Raw genomic sequence first — 21,479 nt, 5'->3', positions numbered from 1 at the left:
TCGCTTCCTCTTTCAGGGACGTTTTCGTGTGTACTTACTCTCAGTAAGGCCAAGCCAGAGGGAGCTGGAGTTCTAAACCACATAACACAGTCCTTCAACACAGTGTTTCTGGGTCCAGCAGGATGCCAAAACCCCTGTAAGCTAACCGATGGTGCTGTGCCTGGAGGACGGTCCCCGTGGCCGCTATTACAAGGAAGGGCCACGGGAGAGCCCGAGTGCTGGCTGAGCCTGAACGCAGGGACCAGGTCTACCCGAGAGCAGAGGTGGAGGCTTCTGGCTCGGAGTGTGAAGGCTCCGGCTACTCAGAGGGTTCAGGTCACTCCCCCTGCTCAGACTTCACAAGCAGAAGCCAAGATTCGGATGGTCATTTGGCTTTTCTAATAGGTGGCTCTCATTGTCGGGGTGAAGTGGCATTCTTGTTTTGACACTAGCCTCTGAGGAGATGGCAGAGGGAGGCCACTCCAAAGAGACTGCTCCCTTCTGTGTGTGTGTCTTCTGAGGACAGGGAAGTAGTCTTTGACCCGAGTTTCGGAGAAGGGAAGACGTGTGATTAGTTCGGCATCGGGATACGGCCGAGCCCAGAACCCGGCAGGCGCTCCCTTTCAAGGCTGGAAGTAGGACGGTCTATGGAGCCAGCAACTTGTTACCTCTCATGGCCTAGGTTCATGTTGGGGACAACTGAATGTTCGTGACACCACCAACACGGCAACACGTTTACAGGTTTTATTTACAACAGGGTTTCCAAAGTATTTGCTGGTAAAGGACATGCCCTACCTACCTTCATGCTTGCAGGGACACGAAGGCTATGCCCTGAGAGACCCAGGCCGGGGGCTGGTAACCAGTTCACGGGTACCCAGTGACTCATCTTTGCATGTGGCAGAGAGCAAGTCAGCAGGAGTCGCCTGGTTGTGTGTGTACTTGGGAGGGAAGCAGTGCGCCTCGCTGGAGAGCTTCGAACAAACCCCGTGATCACAGGGAGAGGATATGGTGGCTGAGGAAGGCTTGCAAACCATTATTAAAGATGGGGGGCAGAGCAATTATGCTTTTCTAGAAGCGGGGGCAGGGAGAAAGGTGGAGGAAGAGAGCATGTGTTTTTCTGTATTGTCCCTCAGGCCAAGGAGCTGAGCTGGTTTTAGACATTAAAACAACACGCGAGGAGCCACTGGTCCTGGCCGGAGAGCTGCTTTGCAGCTCATGCTTCTCCGCTCCTCACCGCACGCTGGGGTTGGGAGGCGTGGAGGCTTAAGATCCGGTTTGGCCTCACAGAGGGGCACGGATTGTAGGTCCAACCAAGACAAGGTGGGAGTCGGGGGCAACCCAGGGCCAAGCTTTAGAAAGGACTCGAGGGGAGTGTGTGTGCCTGCGTGCTTTGCACCTTTTTGCAGGGGTAATTGGGAGGGAGCCTGTAATGGGAAAAAGAGAGACTAGTTCTGTTTTGCGAATGACTTCTGTTATCAAACTAGATCTAGCCCCCTGTTAGGTATTATTCACTTTTTCTCTCTAGCCCATTTTAAAGAAAGAAGTAGGCGGTGTGCCTGAGCCCGTGGAGCGCAAGCTGGGGCAGGCGGGAGCTGTGGGGACAAGACTTCGTACTACAGAAGCTTTTTCCTCCAGGGCTGGCTCCGCCTTCAGAAGCAGCCTGTTCAAACAGCCAGAGAGTTTGGCTGTCCTTCCCCATCATACGCTTCCTAACAGACTGTGGGGAGCCCACAAAGCCCTTTCCTGACCCTTTGATGTGTTCAGAGAGAGCAGGGAATTTGATTGAGCTCCAGGATGAAAGGGGCAGGGAGTTCTGAGTTCCGCCTGAAGCGAGCCAAGCAAAGCTTGTCCTGCCAGTGCGTGGACCTGGCAAGCGGGGCCGAGAGTGGCCAGAGGGCCAAGTTGGTGGAGAAGCATGGCAGGGGCCAGTGACAAGCGGGGTTCTGGGCTTGCACGGATGGAGGTCTCAATGCGGCTGCGGCTGGTCCCTTCTGAAACTCCGACAGACCCGCAGGGATATTACCCACAAGCAGAGACACAGTGAGGACAGCACAGGTACTAGTGGGCATGGGTTTTTATTCTCAGTGCACAGCAGTACTGTTTCTGCTCGTCAGCAACAAGCTTTACCGGTTCCCAAAAAAAAAAAAAATTATCCCTTTTTTCCCCATCTTTTCAAACTCCTCTTCATCCCGTCTCCGTGGACAACATATTTGAATTTCAGATTTGCCAATTTACAGCATTTTTCCTCCTAAGAACCATATAAATACATGCAAAACATCGTACAGAGCTTAAATAACATCAGAATGCAAATACAGACCGGGCGCACCGTTAACTGAACTGCAAATGATGGCAACACACACTGGGGGGCGCAATGCTTGGAGATCACCATGTTTGTTTATGTCATGCAGACCATAATAGTCAATCTTTTTGTTTTGTTTGTTTTTCTTTTTAATATAAAAATACCAGTGCTTGTTATACTAGTTACTGAAAAAAAAAGAAGAAACTCAAAATTCCTATCTGCGTGCGGATTTGAAAAGAACAACGTAGATGGATTTATTGGCACACACATATGGCATATTCATACGGCATATGTACAGATGGGGAGCAAACGCAAACCAAAGGCCAATTCGGTCATGGGGAGCTCACTTCCCTCCGTCTCCCCTCATCAAGAGGAAAGGGGACAGCAGGCCTGACAGCAGGGCTGGGAAGGCAAAGCAGTGGCTCTGAGCTACATGGAAGGGCGTCTGGTCTATTCTGAGGAAAAGGTTGGAATGGCTTCAGAAGAGCAGGCGTTTACAAGTGCTCATCCCCACCATGGCCGTGGGTGGTCCCTAGACAGGAAAGTGAGGAAGTGTGCACTTTGTGATGGTATCACGGGCTGCTTCGATCAATCGGGAGGCAAAGGAAGCAGGAGAGAAAGGAGGCGAGGCATGTCCAGGTTGCATGCGGACCTGCCACACCCCCTCCCCAGCCCCGGGTTTTCGGCAGCGAGGTAATCGCTCAGATAGAACTTGCGAACTCTCCCCTCTGAAGCTCAAGTCGAAGAAGAAACCCAGGCCCTACAGAACCCACGAGTGTCAGAAGGACTGCGAGGTGGTCTCTCTGACCTTTAGGGACGGGGGAGCCCTCATGGCAGAGGGCGGAGGGCGCCTCTGGGAAGGACCTAGCCCGTGTGACTTCTACTTAGAACTCTCTCCCCCATCTCACAGATTGCACATGACCTCTAGGGGAGGGAAAGTCCCAAATCAGCGCCTTGCACAAAAACTCACTAACGGAAAACTCCCGGGGCAAAGAACCCATAAAACATGGGTGAAAGAACCATAAAGAATGCAAACCCCCAGTCAGAGCATCCTTGCAGCCCGAGAGATAGTCACGCCTCGGGTACCACTCTGCCAGCTACTCATCAAGAAACAACAGCCAGCCAAGGCCCCTGACCCTGATCGCTAGTCACGGAAAAGCCTGGCACCCATCTCCATGGGGACACACACTCGTTTCTCGCTGGCTGCTTTCCTTCCCGCCCACAGTCCACTGCCTGCTTTCCTAGGTTTGTCTAGGAGAATCATTTCCCCTTCTCCCCATCAGACCCTTTTCAGATCTAAAGCACCATGTGGGGGGAAAGCTTTATTAACTTACGCCATATTTACTCACTGCCAGTTGGATCACTAAAACTGAATAGAAAAAAACTTATATAAAAAACATATGCACATAAACACTTAAACTTACTCAATTTCATATCAACAAAATTTATATTAAAAAAGTCTAGAACCCAACACATTTTTTCCCCTAAGTATAAAGATGGCTGTTTGGAGAAAGGAAGTACGGTGCATTGGTTTTAAAACCAGTCACAAATATACTAAGTGGCCTGTCATGTCGAATAGCTGGTTATGTGCTCCTTCCACAGGGTAACACGACAGCACTTTATTTCAAATCCTTTAAACAAAATACATATGGCTGACTCAAAAATATCCGTTTCTGAGCTAAAGAAAACTATATATTTTTGCATAATATTCTCTATTTTCTCTCCTACCATGGAAACTAGAAGACACACAAAAGCCATTGACTTGAAACAAGTAGACACAAGCCCTCAAGAGAAACCTGTCAGGCACCATGAGAGTCTTCTGGGAGCAGGAATGGCACAGCAGCCTCCGAAGTGTGTTATTGGCTTGTTTTTCAAACTGATCTGAGGTAATAAAAGACTTGACAGAACGAAATCTTCCAATGTACTTAATAAATATATATGTGCACACCTAACACCTCGGGTGAGCTGTTTTATTCCCACATGAGGACTGAAGACAGAAAAGATTGCTGAAGCGTGTGAGCTTTACAAAACCCAAGTCAAACATGGCGGGTTGCGTAGTAATGGGGATGGGGAGGAGGTGTTGTTTCTTCGCTCCTCCTCCCTCGGACAGCTCAGGTGGAAGGGGTGAGGGAGGAGGGAGCCCGAAGAGAAGGCTGGAGAGCATAGGTTCAGGCCACCTTACTCTCACGAGTGGAAATTTGGCCTCACCCTCCACTCCCATCACTCTTGAAAGAGGGGGACGGGCTTCATTTCTTTCATGGGAATTGGTAGACGCGAGTTAACAAACCCCTGCACAGAAGAGCTTACGTCAGCATCAGCAGGGATAAACGTGGAGCTCCTGCAAACGTGGCTCCACCTTGTCCCATTAAGGAACACTTAAAAAAAAATCTCTTAGTGAAGTCCCCAACTCGAGAGAGGCAGGTGGGGAGGGGCTGCTTTGGGCAGTGTTCAGGGAAAGAAGGTGCAGGGCTCTACCATGCAGAGTCGAGCATGGTCTGGAGAGGGCCTGGAGTGGGGCATGTGGGAAAAAGGAAGAGTGGAAGGAGAACTTTCCAGGGTGGGTCTTTCGCTCCTTTAAGTCAGCAAAATGTCACTAGAGCCCACTTGGGATGCGTATTTTCAAAAAGCAGAATATGTGAGAAAGGTTGGGGCCTGTTGAGAGACCGGACGAGTTAGGGGCCACGACAGAGCAGAATGAGAAAGCTGAGGGGTATGTCAAAGCTGGTACTTGGGCACCTAAGCTCAAGGTGTCTGGTTTCTCAGAGGAAGGTTTCTTTGAACCTGCTAGTATGGCCCTTTCGCCTTTCCCAAGGCTTCTCAATACTCACTCCCCCAACAAGCAGGTCCTGTCCTAGAAGAGCCTTGGCGGAAGGCTTTGAAAACAATAGTGGTCAACTGAGGGAGGGGGGCACTAGAGTCGGCTCTGATGGTCTGTCTTGTCCTGGACCCGCCAGCTACTGGTCCCCAATATCCCAGGCAAGTTAGGAGGCAGGGCCATTCTCAATCCATTCTTTTGCCGCCACTTTAGGAACAGGAGAAAGCTCAGGCTTATGGTAAAAACTATGTAACGAACATATGCAAGCTTCACGGTCAAGGCTGATCTCCCTTGCACTTAGAAAGGACACACACCTGACACAATGGCAGTTCAGAAGTGGAAAGTAACCTGGCAACAACAGAAACACATTCTTGCCAGCTCTCAACTGCTTCAAGAGGACCCCATTAGCAAAGCAACCTGTCTGCCTCTAGGACTAAACCAAGGATTCCAGTGGGGCCAGAAGGGTGACTGGCCAAAGTTGATTCATTCAGCCATGGCCATCCACTTTCTTAATCATCACAACTTAAAAAAAACAAAAACAAAAACTAAGTAAAAAGAACAAGAAAGAGTGGTGATAAGGGAGACAGTGGCCACGAAAGACCAAAAGAACCCTAGGGAGGTTTGACTAGAAGGGCAGAAAGAACTAGAGGGCTTCAGGTGTAAGTTTTGAAAATGGGAAAGTCATTGTAAAAACAATGACTCTATAGGGTGATTCTAAACATTCCATTCCTACCTCAACACATTTCATTTTGGGGACATTTGTCCCTTGGAACCCTCGACTTAGCTTATAAATGGCACAGACTCATAGGGTAAAATCCAGAAGTCAGGAGATGGTGACATACGTATGTATACTGGGGAGAGTCTGGATGGGGGCAGATGCCAAGAGGATTGTCATCATTTCTTTCAAAATGACAACTGATAGGCCCAAGGAGTAGATCTCCCATTCGTTACCTGCCTGGGGTTTGACCAGGTCCTGCTACAAACCCCAACTCAAGGTTAAGTCGGAATCCTCGTAGGTCTGTGCTCTTGCCTCTTCATGGTCAGGTGGGGGTTCACACATACTTGGGAGCAGCTGACATGACAGTGAAAAGTCCCATCATCATCTTACAGATGGGACAGATGAAAAAGGACATGGGGAAAGTGGGGACGGGAGTCAGAGAACGAAGTTCAAACGGATGTCTCCAGGCTGTGTAGAGGGCTGTCTGAGTGGGAGGCCACAATTTGCACTTGGCTGCAGTCCACCGCATTGTTGTTTTTGTTGGTATATGGAGGGACCTCACCATCCAACAGGAGCACCCTAGTCCCGGCCTTAGGATTGTTAAGAATTTCCTCCTCGTGCTCATCCAGGAGTGGTGTCCGTGGCACCTCCTCGTCTATGGCGAATTCAGGGTGGGTCATGAAGTTGTGGATGGAGTTTTGGTTCTTGGGTTTCTGAATGCTTTCGTGGAGGGAACTATGGAATGCTTTGACCACTTTGATCTATACCGGGGTTGGGGGGGAAGGAAAAGGAGGATGAGAAAACACGAAGGTGAGTATTGGCCAGTAGAACAAAGAACTGGCGGTTTGAGGAGAGAAACAAAACCTCAAGTACAAAACACTACCGCTTAACAACCAAAACCAAACACATAAGAGGAGATTATGGAACACTAGAAACATCAAATTTCAAGCATGGGGGGTGGGGTGGGGTGAGTAATGGCAAACAACTGAATATTTCAAAGCTGCATTAAAAAAAAAAAAACGTAGAAAACCCAAAGCAAAGTTAGCATTCCCAAACAATCCATTCTTAAAATGAAAACAGAAAACAAGGATTCATTAGTTTTGGATGAGGGCAAGGACATTGGAACCAGGTGCAAATTAATAGCCGAACTCTAGCCGAACTTAAAAGATGACTCAGACATGTGGCTTTCTGTGTCGAGGCCAAACATTTCGTGAACGTGGAATGGAAACATTACACATTGAAGTTTAGTTATCTGTTTAAAACCCTTCAAGAGTGAAACGCATACCAATCCGGACATAACCCACTTTGGGTGACAGGTGGCCACGGGCACGCGCAGCAAGGCAGACAAAACACCGTTCATTCGTGTCAGCAGCATGCAAGCAATTAAAACTCTTACTCTCTCCAGTTTAATAATTGCTCTTTCAGTCAGGAAACATGCATCTGTGTCTATCCCACCACGTCCGCCGTGGCCCCTTCCCCCCCAGCAAGCAGCACTCCGCTCCTTCCGTCCCTCCCCTGGCAGATGCGGCTGAAACACGGGTATGAGAGGATGCCTTCCTCCTGACTATGGAGAGACGAGCTGGCTCTCACAGTTCAAGTGCATGTCCCTGCCTGTGGTCATAGCACGTGTGCCCCAGCTTGCGGCTTTCTCCAGCTGTTTCGACACTGGGAAGGGGAGCGTGGCATTATGTGGAGAAGGGAAGGGATGGGACCGGGAGAGAAACCATCGGTCGGAGGCCGTGCCACAGACAAGTGGCTTTTCTGATGAGGTGGATGAAGGGGATAGAGAAATGGAAACGCCATGTGGCTTTAGCGGGCCGAGGGAAACGCATTGCCATGTAAGTGTCAAAGTCTCTTTCTACCGCACAAAAAAGGCAGGGATTCAGTCAATTGGAAAAAAAATAAACCACAGTTGATTTCTGTGGCCAGCCTTTGCCTAATCCACGGGCACCAGCTCTTTTGGGAGCCTGCTTTTCTGAATGGTAGGGCCTCTCTGAAATAGGATTTATGAACCTGGGTTGGCAGAACTGGGGTCGGGGCAGTAGGTTGGATCCCAGAGACTGGAGACAGAGGCCAGGGGAAAAGAAAGTGGCTGGAGGACAGTTGTAGTCGTGGGGAAGTGGCTGATCCTAGTCTTGTCCAGAAATTTCTCCCTCAGGAAAGAAATGAGGCTCATGCAGGAGAGACTGCTGTGGTAGGAGGGGCAAAGGGAGGAACGCAGGATGTTGGCCTAGGGCCCCGCTTCCATGCCTCTGCTGTTTCAGCAAAGAATATGTCCCTGGAGAAGAGGCAAGAATGTGCAGACAGCAGAGACACAAAGAGTCAGGCAATGCTTTCTATCACTGTGTAGACCCTTCAAGACTAACACACGAAGAGAATTCACTGAAGTTGTGTCTTTGCTGGCTAAGGCTTTCCTTGTCTTGCCTCACTCCACAACAGCCTGGCACACCCACCCAGGCCTGAGGGTGCCCAGGGCTCCGAAGGCAAAGGGCTCTCCGCCACTTGGTAGAACTGGCTCCACACTTCAGCCAAGAAGAAGCAAGGAACCTGGGCACACGTTCGCCATGCTAACCAGAAAGTAAGGACCTACGTATCCGTCCTTCTATGATTGCCGTTGACCATCTGATGGGTGAATTTTACCTGTCGTGTTTTCTTTGCTCCAGACCTAGGTGAGATCGGATGGAACAGAGGCTCCATTTGGTCTTCCGGAGGCCCCAAGCTTTAACTGATTTCCGTCAAATCTTAGAGCAAGGCACCTTGGATGAAGTGAGCCCAAACCCAGTGCTTTCTCCCTGGTCAAGAGATGGGTTCAAAGCCATACCACCCCCTGTAGGAGGGATGACATAGCCCACACTTTTCACCTGCTCTTGAGATTTCCAAGTTTTTTTTAACAAGGGCTGCAGAAGACAGGAACCTCTATACCACCAGCTGGTCATCCTCAAGGTCAGTGAGTGTCACACTTCGTGCTTCTATTGTCTTTTGAAGCCAACGAATACTTAATGAAAATAATTATATGTGAAGTCCATTAGAGAAAACAGATTTTTAAAAAATTGGGGTTAGAGTCAGGCTCTGGAGCCCTGTTTTCTGGCTTTTCCTCTCACCTGTTGGGGTGATCAATTACACTGTTACGGGTAAACGGTAAGGGAGATAAAAGTGAATTGGAATGGGTAGATGGAAAAAAATAAGGAAAAGGTCTTCTTTGGGGGAGCAAGGAACAGTCATCCGGCTAGACTGCAGGGCTTCTAGAATCTAAAGGGAAACCAGCATCCTGCAAGGGAAGCTCGAAGGAAGAGGACTCAGGGAACGAGGCAGCACCTCTTGTGGCCTGGTGGCGGAGAGAAGGGTGGGGGTGGAGGGCTCAGGCTGTGCCAGAACGGTCCTCAGCTCCAACACTGGCCTCAGAGCATATGTAACACATGCCGATAAACAGTCCCACAGATACATCATCACCGATCCACCCAAGCAAAGGTGGCATCCTCCTTCCCTGACGCCTGGTGTGTGAGCAGAGTGCGGGAGCAAGACGCAGCGAGTGAAGTGGCAGCTGTGAGAGCTGCAGGCACTGTCCACTCAGCCCGTCAGCCCTTGCTTCCCCAGTTATCATCCCCCAAAACCTCCGAGAAATGGCTCTTCTGTAGCCCCTGTCCTACAGGTAGAAGTGGTTGATTGACGGGTAACTCTTTCTCATGTCTCAGGAGTCCCAACCAGGCTGGACCTTTCGATTAGGTACGAGGACTAAGAACCACTCTCTGGAGCTCAGCGAATGGCAGATGAAGACTCCATTTCTTCAGCTAGATTCTACAGTCTTCTGTTCTCTTTTCAGAAACCAGGGGAAGAGAAGGGATCAGGGTTTTCCTATAGAGGGAAATCTTCAAGATTTATCTCCTGAAGGTTAGATAAATAACTGAATTCACTTGGAGATCTGAAATGGGACAGGGGTCCTGAAATGCATGACTATTTCTTCTACAATGTCCAGGTAAGAGGGAGGGCTGGAGAGAGCAAGTGTGGCTGTGTCTCCTGACTGAATTTCTGCTTTGAGGGTCTGCAGCTTACCCTCTACCGGAGATTCCATAGAGCCCGATGGGCTCTGTCTTCTGCTTAGTGTCTTTCCACTTTCAAATCATTGGGACAGCTGACACTAACCCTTCCTCACAGGAAGGCATGATTAAAAAAGAACAGACCCTAGTTAGAAGCACAGTGAAAAGCTAGAAGAAAAAAGGAAACAAGAGAGGAATATGGAAGGACTGGAGGGAGCAGCTCTTAGATATTTGCAGGGTAAGACTTACTTAGTTCTTTGACTGCCTTTGGGCCTGAAGAAATATGTATCTAGAAAACCCCACCCCTCATATCTCACACCAGAACATTTACATTTGGCTACAAAGACAACAAATAATCTAAGTCTGGTCAACGGGCACAGCTCACAATCATGTGAAACACAGATAAACCAACCGTTCTTTCTTTACTTCCCCCACCTTCCGGGGTTTGGGGGGGGTAGTTTGGAAGTGGGGGAAGAAGAGATAAGTAAAATAGTCAAATATCTGAAGCTCACAATAGACTCAACACACAGAGACTTCTTCCCCACCAAATACCTTAATAGCACTAAGAGCAAAGAGCCTTCTCTCTTCTCTGTATCCCATCTGGGGAAGGTAAAATGACCCGGAAGAGGAAGCCATGAGCATTAGCAAGAATCCAACCATCTACCGACGGGAACACCAGATCTTAGGTTAAACACTGACAGCATTCCAGCTGACGGGCTGGCTGAGAAAGGGGCTCCTAAAACTTTATGTGCAAAATAAGGCATGAAGGGCTGGCTACGGGTGAAACTACAGAAAAGGGGAAGCAGAAAACCAAACCAAACCAAAAGTTGCTCTTCAGAAATTCCTAAAAAGAAAAAAAGCTTGAGTGAAGAAAAAGAAGTTATTTGGACCTTTGCATATACATTTCTCCTGCCTAGATGTGAACACATTGATTCTTAAACCAGACCTTGGTTTGACATCCCTGCAAAGTGAAACCCTGGGGACACTCCGCCCTGTGTATGTGAACTGAACACCTTTTCTTCACGCTCAGCTATAGCTTCTATGCCAATACTGCCAGCTCACAACAGAGCGGTAGCCCAGAAGAACCGTTATTATCGGCCAAGTTCAACGCTGGATCAATGATGAGGGATCTCCTGGTAGAAAAACCCATGGGAAGGGTAGCTCTCTTCATACTCTCTTCCAGGAGACCGGCTCCCTTTGCCCCCCATGAAGAGAGTGCTGGGTTTTCACTGGCCTGACATCACCTCTAACCTCAGGAGATCAAGTTTAGACTCAAAGGAGCAGGAGGAGAGGAGAGGAACAACAACATATCCAAACAAAGCAAAACAAACAACCAAACAAACAAATAAAAAACTCAAAGTAAAGCCCAACAAACAAAAAACTCAAGGAAGAAACAAGCAATGCAGAGGAACGATCAGAAAACAGGATTATTGTCTTTAAAATGGTTATGGTTTAATAGTTTCTCAACATTAAAAAATAAAATAAAATAAAAGGGCACACAGCCTGGTTTGGGAGTGGGATTTCTGTCCCATTTTTCTTCCCTTAAGTCAGAGATCAAAGGGAAAAACCAAAAGGAAAAGATAACCACGGTTGGTTAAAGTGGATGCCACGGTTGGTTAAAGTGGATGCCACGTGCTCTCTTGTGGTCATTTTAGCAAATCATGCATCATAAGAGACTCTCACTCACTGCCCAGAGTAGGAGATGAGACAGCAGCAGGAACAGAAGTGGTGGGGGGAGATGTGACTGGCGCAACTGTTACATAGGATGAGCTAGGAACATGTTTAACATCAAGGTGCTGCCCCATGGTCTGTCGCTTTAGGACTCCCTTAAAAGAGGCTCCCGTCTGGAATGTGTTAATTACGTCGATCTGCAAAGAATCAGAGAGTGAGACAGCTTTGCTCCACAGTCCAGAGAGGGGGGCGGGAAGAAAGAGGTGGGGGGGGGTCCTGCAGGGTTAGGGAAGGGGGGTGGAAAGTGCTGGGGAAAGGGGACTGGAGCAGGAGCAAGAGAGACGTTTCCCTCATACACAAAGCAATGGTGAGGAGAAGGGGGGGGAAACCATTAATTGCACAGCACACTTCATTTAAAGAACAATTTGCCATGGAGTCCAAATAGCCATCCAGAATCCAGTCTTCTCTTCCCTTGCAGCCTATGAAGGACATTTTAGGTGTGCAGGTGTCCAAAAGTATCTACAATTTAAAGGGACTTCTCCACCCCGGGACTCCTAACAGCGAGTGAGAGCTTATTCACTGTGTTGACCTGTACTCTTAAAAAATAAGGCACGCCATTTAAGACAGAAGGCAAAGCATATAGATTAACTGAATTTTGAGCCTCAGGAACCTCTGAACCAATTAAGCTGACCACCAATTTTTGCAAATTTTGCAGGAAAATAATTCCTGCATTTAAAGAAAAAAAGTGAGGCGGTTAGTAGGCCACACACAGGTGGCTGGGGTTAAAGGCTCCTAGACCACGACTGCTGGGCTCACCTGCTTCTGTGTGTCTGCTCTGAGACCCTCTCCTCTAGGGCTGAAAGGGACAGGGCCGTTGAGCAGGGAGCTCAGGAACCCAGCAGCCAGGCTCTTTAGTGAGCACGCCACCAGCACTGGGGGTTCTGAAATGTCCGGCAATGTCTGACAATAACTTGGTAGCTAGACCGAGGGTGGGGAGGAAGACGTGCTGGTCGGCGGTGGTGGTCAGTGGCCACCAGCGAGTGGTCTCTGGTTTTCTGCATCCTACTTCTCAGAGACACAGGCTATTCATGCCGTTTGGTTACCAACGACGACAGTCTGGGTCTGGGGCCTGGGATCAACTTACTGTCCTTATCCCCAACCCCTAAGTGACAAGGAACAAATCAAATGGAATTCCTTTATCCTTCAGGATCTGGTAGAATCATCTTGAGAAGGCCCCCAGGCTTAATACCAAGGGCTGACTCCATTCATCTGACTTCATTTCCCCAGGTGAGAAGGTGGCAAAGCAGGCGCTTTAGAAGGCAGACAACTGTTCTTACTTATCAAGCTTCCTGAGAAGCCATGGAATGTTTAGGGCTCGTTTCTGGATTCAGACCAAAGTCAGAGCTAAACGACCATTCCCTTTCATCATGTTATATAGTTTTTAGTTCCGGGGGAGGAGGAGCCTGATGCCGTGGGAGGGAAGGGGCTGCACGTGAGAAGGGGGCCGCTACGGGGAAGAGACTTTCCCGAGTGCTCATGCGTGTCACAAGGTCCCCACCTCCACAGTGAAAACGGATCCCAGGGTTACCTTCCCAAAGCTTCTGCTCCCCAGTGCTTTCGGGTCTCCCTAAACTAAGGGGCCCAGGATGGGACCATCGCTGCCCCCCCCCCCGTCTTCCCCCCTTCCAGTGTTTCAACGAGAATGACAGCAAGGATCAACAACCCGGACAGAGGGGGTTTCGTTTGAACCCTGTGAGGGTGACAAGCTGCTGCCAGGAGACAGCTCCAGGAGTCCAGGCTCATCTGCTTACAAGGCCGGGGGTGCACCGCAAAGGCAGGACTTGGGTGACTGTGGCATCCTCGAGGGTTCCGTTTGCCGTCTAGGTTTAGGCTTGAATGCCACTCTGGCCTAGCCGCCTCAGGCCCCCACGGGGAAAGGCAGTTTACCTAAAGCTATGCAGGCCGTGCATCCGAAACCCGGGGTATAGTGTCAAGGGAGGGGGAATTGGTAGCAGAGGGGAAGGAAGATCCATGAATCTCAGCCCCCCCAGGACAGAAGACTGGCGAGGGGCCAGGAGATGCCGGAACGAGGGAATCCTGGCTAGGAAAAAAAACAATCACATAGGAGAAGAGGAGGCAGTGACCCTGAAGGGGAGAAAAGGAGACAGGTTATTTTGAAAGGAGCAGATCTGAAGGAAAGCACCGGGGCTTTCGAGACAGGAGCCAGTGGCCTGGAGGGCGGGGCGATGTTTGCAGGTCCCGGGGAGTTTCCCTCTCTGGGGGGAGGAACTCGAGAGAGGGGAAAGGAGCCCCCATGTTTTCCTAACTAGCTCTGCCTTCCCACCTCCATCACGGTTTGTCTATGGGAGACAAGTCCTCAGCGGGTATGCAGTTGTGAGGATTCCTCTGATCTCTCTTCCCTATGCCCGAAGGAGGTGGGCTTGACCAGGGAGCTTTTTAAGCCATTGGCAAGGCTAATTTTAGAGAGTGGAATTTGTTTCTGGAATCTCCAGCCAACCAGCAGAGAGGAATAGGCCTGCTCTCTGGAGACGGGAAATCTCAGGACTAATACAATGGAGGCATATAGCTAGGCAAGAACAGGGAACGTGATAGAATGACCAGGGCCTAGACCAGCCCGCCCACCCAGGAGCAGGTGGTTACCGTTGCTGCATGCAAAGTGGGAGGAAAAACGTTACTGTGGGGCTCCATGGGCAGGGGGCTTAAGAGCACCATCTATGCCATTTCAGAAATTGTGAGAAGGGAAAAGTTTGAGGAAATTATAGCTTCTTCCTTTTGGGGTAGCAAATCTGAATCCTGCAAAAGATACTCAGGCATTGAGAGACTTTTGTCATTGATACACACTGAGCCATCAGCGTCCCCACCATGGCCTTAAAGTGTGAGTGGGGAAGATATGAGAGGGTGAGTTTCTTTTACAAAGATCCCTCCAGATAACAGCTATGTTACCCTCTCAGCAGCTTGGAGCTGTGCACGTAGTGTATGCTGGCGATGCTAGCTTCGAGATGTTGGTTAACTCCTTCCTTCTGAAGGGTAGGGGAGGACTGAACATCTCCCACCCTGAGGTCAGGTCTGGTGCTTGCAAGAGACCTTACACAGGAAGCTTGCTGGCCCCGTGGAGGGTGGCAAAGTGGGCTTTAGAGCCAACCAGAAACTAAAGGACGAGGCTACCAGTTTGTGTCCGGTGCTCTGGGCCCCAGGACTACTCTCCTCACAGAAGAGCCCAGAGAGCGGCTGCCGCCGGTCTGTCCTGAAGCTGGGGAGCTCGGGCTGCCTTAGGGCAGCCAGTGAGCCTTAGGGAGGGAAGAGATGTGGGCCATCCAGAACCGCTGCCCTCCCCACACCTCCCAATGGGGAGACAGCCACCATCCGAGTACCTGAGTCTGGATACGGTTCAGGCCCCGGAACCAGAGGATCTGGCCGCGGCGCAGCTCCATCTCCGCGTGGTCGATCTCGTCCAGCCCCTCTGCGTCCTTGGTGATCTCCTCTTTGGTGGTGCCGTGCCCAGCCTCCTTCAGGAACTTCAGGGATTGGGTAGGTATCGTGGAGATTACCTGAGAACAGGTGCAGCGAAAGGAAAGATACCAGAATCAGGGCGAGAGGGCGGCCACTCAGCTCACTTGGTCAGGCCCTCGTGTAGTCACTCGTTGCCCCCTCACCCATTGGTGGGGGCGGAGTGGGAGAAGTGTCAACCCAGCCGGGCAAGCACCCCTCAGGGTCTACTAAATGGCAGGCCCTCAGGAAGGTTTTCTGTATTTGTGGACACACGAAGGAGAACTGCCATTCACGTGTTGGGCCAGCCATCTGCCTGGTTAGTTACATACTTGGTTCTCCTTCTGTCTCAGTTCCTCCTTTCCATTTTGCTACGTGTCTTTTAAGGGAAGTAGAATTATAATGCATGGCACATGGTAGGAAGGGCCAGAGACCAGGGCCTGGGGGAAAACAAGTCTGGGGATAGGAGAGGACGGTCACATTGCATGTGTATGGGCAAAGGGAAGAGAAGCTTTGGAAGGGAAGGACCCTCTTCTAGTAAGCACGTGCAAAGTAATTCCTGTGTTATAAAACGAGGGTGAAAGGATACTAGAGGTTTTCTTGGGCTTGGGGTGGGGAAGTGGGTGAGACAGGCCAGGGAAGAAGGGATATACGAGTATTATCAGACATGGGGCAGGAGATTGGACTCAGGAACCTCAGTCTATCAGTTCTCAACACACAGACGAGGAGTAGACAGGGCTGGGATGAGAGAGGGACTGTGTGAGCAGTCCAACACGGAGTCAAGGATTTTGAAATGGGAAGAATGTCTGCTTTTGGACGATTGGAAGGAGCTGCTATGATATGAAAGGAAGGCTGTTATCCAGTATCCAGGCTGCATGGCCACATGTGAGACTAGACCCAGATGGGAGTTTCAGACAGATGGTGAAACAATCAAGCTTCATCCAGGTGTAAAAGGGCCCCTCTGGAAAGAAACGCTACTAAACAGAACAAGGTGGAGAGACTCATGGTAGGAACCGGGACAGCAATTAATCAGGGAAGCACCTGGGACGTAGGAAAGAAACAACTAGCAGGTCTACGGGAGAAGGCCTGCAGTCCCAGGGAAGGATCTATGGGGCCACTTAGAGCAAAGCCATCACCCAGGTGGCCAGGTGCCCATCGGTAGAGACTGGAGGTCTGCAAAGCAGAGCTTAGCCATGCTCAGAGTTGAGGATGAGGGGGATGTACAATGTGGTATCCGGGAAGGAACAAAACTTACCAGACCTGATCCTATTATCATGATATTAATAGCTAACTTTTATTGTGTTCTTAGAGGTACTAGACATTGTTCTAAGTCATTTCTGTGTTGTAACAGATTGGCTGATTAACAACGATGAACAATGATCCTGTTCTCCTAACTTGAGGAAACTGAGGCACAGAGTGGTTAAGACACTTGCTCAAAGTGACTCAACTTGTAGAAAGGAGATGTGGGATTCAAACCCGTGTAGCTGGTCCCAGAGTCCATGCTCTGAACTGGGTGCTAAGCTGCTTCCCTAGAGACCTTGTGGGTCTGGATTTATCTTAGGTGAGAGTCAGCCATTCAACCCATTCAACCCAGTAAGGCTTTGGTGAACACGGGGGGGGGGAGGGGAGCCCTAAACCAGGTTAGCCCAGAGGCTCACAGCCAGACTAGAATATTAGAATATTCTATTAGAATAAAGATAAATAAAATAAAATAAAAACTATTAGAATAAAGACTTCTGCTTTGTAACCTTCTACTTCTAGGACCCTTAATTTTGTTTTTTTGTTTTTAGCAAAATTCCATTGGAAATTTGCACTCCCATCTCAGAGAGGCTAAGGGATCTGCTCGCCTCTAGGCATGGTTAGAGAAGAGGTCTGAAGCCTCCGGAGTGGTGGGCACTGATCACAGCTACCCCGGAATTCTTCGAGATGGAAGACCTTGAAAACAGGGGGGAGGGAGTGTGCGGCAAGGAGATGAAAGTGAGGAGCTGGGAGGCCCCACCATCGCATGTCCCGTCTCCTCCAGAGGAGAGAGTCTGCCGGCCGTGCGCCCGTGCGGGCCCAGCCTGCCGGTACTCACCTGGCCCCACAGCAGTTCTCCGATGCCGATGAAGAGACACCAAAACCACTGAGACAGGGTGAGCTTCGTACAACTGAAGGGTTTACCCCCAAATTCCACAATGAGAATCTAGAACAGAGACAGAGGCAGCCCACCATCAGGGAGGTGAGTCATGGGCAGCTAGCCCTCCAGCCAAGGCTACCAAAGCGACGTCAGCCCCCTGCCCCATGATCCCTGTGGTGCAAGTCCTGACCGGCTTGTTGGAGGAGGGGAAAGAAGAAATCCAGAAGGGGAAACGAGAAGACAGACACAGTCTTCACAGAGATTCTGATGGGGAGACAGAGCTACTCACTCTGAGTATCATGAAGGCAAGAGCTGGCAGATCCAGGGGGGCTGGAGGCTTCGTGTGACTACAGCCAGTGGGTGAGGTGCCAAGAGAAGGCACAGTGACAGAGAGGAGGAACTGAAGAGGGGGGGCCATTAACAGGGACACCGGCTGGGGAGGGCAGGAACCCTTCGTATAGGGTGAGCTCATAATCTCCCGTATCTGCAGGTGTTGAGTGTACCTTGGACTAGGGCAAGGAGGAAGGGACCCAATCCTCTTACCACCAGGGCAGCCATGCCCTTGACCCCAGTTCCAGGAGAGGAGCCCAGGCCAGGCTTATCTGTCCACTGCCTGTGCACCATCCCTCCACTTCTCTCTCTCTCTGTGAAGTGCACACGTTTTCTACCAGGGCCCCTCACAAACGAAGGGGCAGGGACAAGGAGAGAGCCCATAGGGCACGTGTCTACATGTCTCACGTACACTGGCAGGGGGCCTGGAAAGGACCTCAGAGAGTGACCCTCTTCTTGGCCACTCTGTGAAATTTTTGCGCTTTAGAAAGACAAGGAAAGGATCCCACCAATCTTATTTTATCTGCTACCAACGTGTCGCCTCGCACCACAGCACCTGACCCAGCAGGCTCCAGTTCCAGAACAATGCGCAAAGGGAAGCCAACTGGGAATCCAGAGGCATTCCATCCACAGCCCGAGTCCCCATCACTCCCTCCCTCCTTCCCCCGGGTACCAGGACAATCCTGTCCCCAGCTTCTGACCTCTGCCATCCCGGCCCTCCCGCCTCCAGCGAGAGCCTCACCTGGCTGATGAAGGTGCCCAGGACCACGGAGCAGAAGATGAGGTTGCGGAAGATGCCCGCGAAGACGTTCCTCTCCCCGTGGATCTTGCGGGAGTTGATCTCGTTGAAGAGCTGCATCAGCACGAAGGTGTTGAAGATGATGGTGTAATGCTGGCTGGGCGGCGAGTGCAGGGGCGCCTTCCTCCCGCTATCGATGTCAAAGAATTTCTCACCTGGTGGGGACAAAGGCAGTGTTAGCGGGTGAAGGATGGTCTCCGCGAGGCCTCGGGTTGAGTCGGAACAACACGCAGGTGTGGCCAAGCTGGTGGCTTACGGCTCGTGTCCATTCTAATGGCTCAGGATCTGAGCTACGCTAGTTATCAAATACGTAAGTGTGAGCTCTGGTCTCCGCGAATGTGACTGTCTCTCCGTGTCCGTTCCAGTGACTGACTTCTTACGGTGCAGAGTGGGGGGAAAGCTGCACTAGGGTCAGGCAGACATGGGTTCAATCTTAGGGCCAATAGTTACCACGTGACCCGAGCTTCAGTTTCATAATCTTACAAAAAAAAAAAAAGCTACAGAACGCCAGCCTGTGAAATTCGCAAGAGGAGTACGTCAGATAGCACGACGCGCCGCACGGCGGCAGTCCTGGGCTCAGCTCGCTCCCGTGCTTCCTTCTGTCCTCGGGCCCTTTTCTGCCCCCATCTCCGCTTAGCACCGGGCGCCCCGGCCCCAGCCCCGGCCCCACCCCCAGCTTACCGGCAAAGATGAGGAAGAAGATAACACTGAGCTGGTAGACGGCGTGGCCCAGGATGTTCTTCATCATAGTGCGTGAGATCAGGGGCTTGTTTCGGCCATAGGGGCGGCGCTTCAGCAGGGACTCTGTGGGAGGCTCTGTGGCCAGGGCCAACGAGGCGAAAGTGTCCATGATCAGGTTAACCCACAACATCTGCACGGCTTTCAGCGGGGAATCCTGGGGGAGGCAGCACCGGTCCTTTTAGCTTTCCTTGGAAACCAGCCCCTGCCTCACTCATCAGCCCCTGCTTTGCCCTTGCAGTGGCCTAGCTCCCGCTATCCACCTGGACTTTGCATCTAGCCATGTATTAGCTGAGTGACCTTGAGAAAGTTACTTAACCTCTTTGAGCCTTGGGTTTCTCACCTGTAAAATGGGGAGAATACCCACTCTGCAAGGTGGTTTCTGAAGACCACAGAAGTACTCATCACAGGGGCTGACATGCAAGTGCTAAATTAGTGGGAGATAACCTCTCATCCTCCCGCACGGGCAGGTGGAGACCTAGTAGAGAGAACTCTTGCCCCAACCCCCCTGGGGGAGCTCTTGTCCTTAATTCTCAGTAGCCAGGACCCCACCCCCCACGTTCCCTAGCCCCCACCTCATCCCTGACCTCCAGGCCCACCCTGTACTCCCTTCACCTGAGTGATACAGGCTCCGGTGAAGGCCACGATCACGGCTACCACGTTGACAGTGAGTTGGAACTGCAGAAACTTGGAGATGCTGTCATAGACGTTTCGCCCCCACATCACTGCCTTCACAATGCTGGTGAAGTTGTCATCGGTTAGGATGATGTCTGATGCCTCCTTTGCCACGTCCGTGCCTGCAATGCCCTGAGTAAGAGAGGGAAGGAGAACAGTGAAGACCTGGATAAAGAAGAGTTCATCTATGTTCTGAACCCAGACTGCATTTCCAGACCTCCGAGAAGCTTCCGAATCGGCCATAAACGCTAGAGGGCACACTTGCCATGCAAATGCCAAGGACCAAACCACTGCATTCTTGAGTTCTCCTCTCTTCCAGAGAAAATGCGCTGCTGTCAGTCCACAGAAAGCAGGACCAGGGCCTGATGCCACTGTCTTACTCCTGAACCCAAACTGGAAATGACAGTTATCTTTGATATTCCTATCTCCCTTCTTTGCTACTCCCCCACCTTAGAAACGAAGGAAAGAATAGAGAACTCATGTCCTACCTACTCTACCTCCAAATCCCTACACTTTTCCCCTTCCCTTCCCTTCCCTTCCCTTCCTTCTTTCCTTCCTTCTTGCCTCCCTCCTTCCCTCCCTCCCTTCCTTCTTTTTTTTTTTTTAAAGATTTTATTTTGAAGTAATCTCTACACCCAACGTAGGGCTTGAACTCACAACCCCAAGATCAAGAGTCACATGCTCCACTGACTGAGCCGGCCAGGTGCCCCTAAACTCTTATATTTCTTTTGCCGCTGCCAGTGTCTCACTCAAGTCCTTGTCTCCCCCACACCTCTAAGTCACCTTACATTTTTTTCTAGGAGGAGTCGTCTGGCAGCACGGTTCAGATGTCTTAACCTGGTTCAAACTCCTGTTCCTGGGGAACCACTCAAGGTTGCAAAATAGACAGTGGTTGAAAGCTGTGTTTACCGAAACGGTAAAATTTCTACACTGGTAGAGCCCTCAACAGGTGAACTTGGATTCATTGTCTGCTCCTACATAACCTTTCTGCTCAAAACCCACCGGTTTATTCACAATTCCCTGAATCTCTCCTTCACTTCCAGAGTGTAGACTTCTACTTACACCATTTCCCTAAACCTGGAACATCCTCCTTCCTCATCTATTTAAACCCTGTCTATCTTTAATGGTCTATGGGATGCAAAACCATTACTAAGACCCCCAGCCCACGCTTCTAGTCCATGTCTTGCAAAGCCTATAACCCACTTATAGGAGCTTAGTCATTAATGTGGCTTGTAGCAGTAGATGACCTGTTCTCTTTACCTGGTGGTAATCCTTTCCTATCCAGATTGCAATAAACAAATATCTGTTACAGACTATACAATTCGGTTTTCCCATCAAAAAGTTTTCTAACACATCCACACAATGTGTCACATGCACTGGAAAAAGAAAGGAGGGGGAAAAAAAGGAGGACTATGTATACTTTCTACTATGGAATAATCTTCAGGTTATGTTAAGTGAAAAAAAGCAATGTGAAAAAAAGACTGTATGGTATGTGTGTAGATAAGTATACATAGTTGTATAGATAAGTATCACTACTGAAGAGGATAGGATACAAATATATTATACATTTGATTATATTTTAAAGGAGCAAACGGAAGGATACACCAAACACAAAAGAAATGCTACTTAGGGTTAAGAGGGGAGGCAATAGGGTGGAGGTGATAGGGATAGAAGCTGGATTTCTAGGAATAGACTTTGTTTTGTATCTTTGACTTTAAAACTATATAACTACCTTATATGAGTATAAATCAAAATTAAGTTTAAAAAGCAACCTCTAGGGGCACCTGGGTGACTT

The 21,479-nt window shown here is 50.0% G+C and overlaps 1 protein-coding gene across 6 annotated transcripts in view; it reads right to left on the bottom strand.

The window, feature by feature from the left end:
- Nucleotides 1-2,035: 2,035 nt before the first annotated feature.
- Nucleotides 2,036-21,479, bottom strand: part of ATP2B4 (ATPase plasma membrane Ca2+ transporting 4) — a 95,199-nt gene continuing 75,755 nt past the window's right edge. For 3 of the 6 annotated variants that reach the window (XM_002918189.4, XM_034667073.1, XM_034667072.1), the window contains 6 exons: nt 19,625-19,816; nt 18,953-19,166; nt 18,215-18,426; nt 17,101-17,208; nt 14,909-15,085; nt 2,036-6,572 (listed from right to left, as the gene is read on the bottom strand). In XM_002918189.4, the coding sequence (XP_002918235.3) occupies nt 6,261-6,572; nt 14,909-15,085; nt 17,101-17,208; nt 18,215-18,426; nt 18,953-19,166; nt 19,625-19,816 (1,215 nt within the window). In that variant the 3' untranslated portion in view covers nt 2,036-6,260. Of the gene's footprint in view, nt 6,573-11,532; nt 11,714-14,908; nt 15,086-17,100; nt 17,209-18,214; nt 18,427-18,952; nt 19,167-19,624; nt 19,817-21,479 lie in introns of all 6 variants that reach the window. The other 3 variants (XM_034667075.1, XM_034667074.1, XM_034667076.1) reach the window with 2 other exon arrangements.

Source organism: Ailuropoda melanoleuca, chromosome 8 (genome assembly GCF_002007445.2).
Source record: "Ailuropoda melanoleuca isolate Jingjing chromosome 8, ASM200744v2, whole genome shotgun sequence".
NCBI lineage: Eukaryota > Metazoa > Chordata > Mammalia > Carnivora > Ursidae > Ailuropoda > Ailuropoda melanoleuca.
Note: the sequence above shows the minus strand (reverse complement) of the source record. Positions and strands in the feature narration are given on the sequence as shown.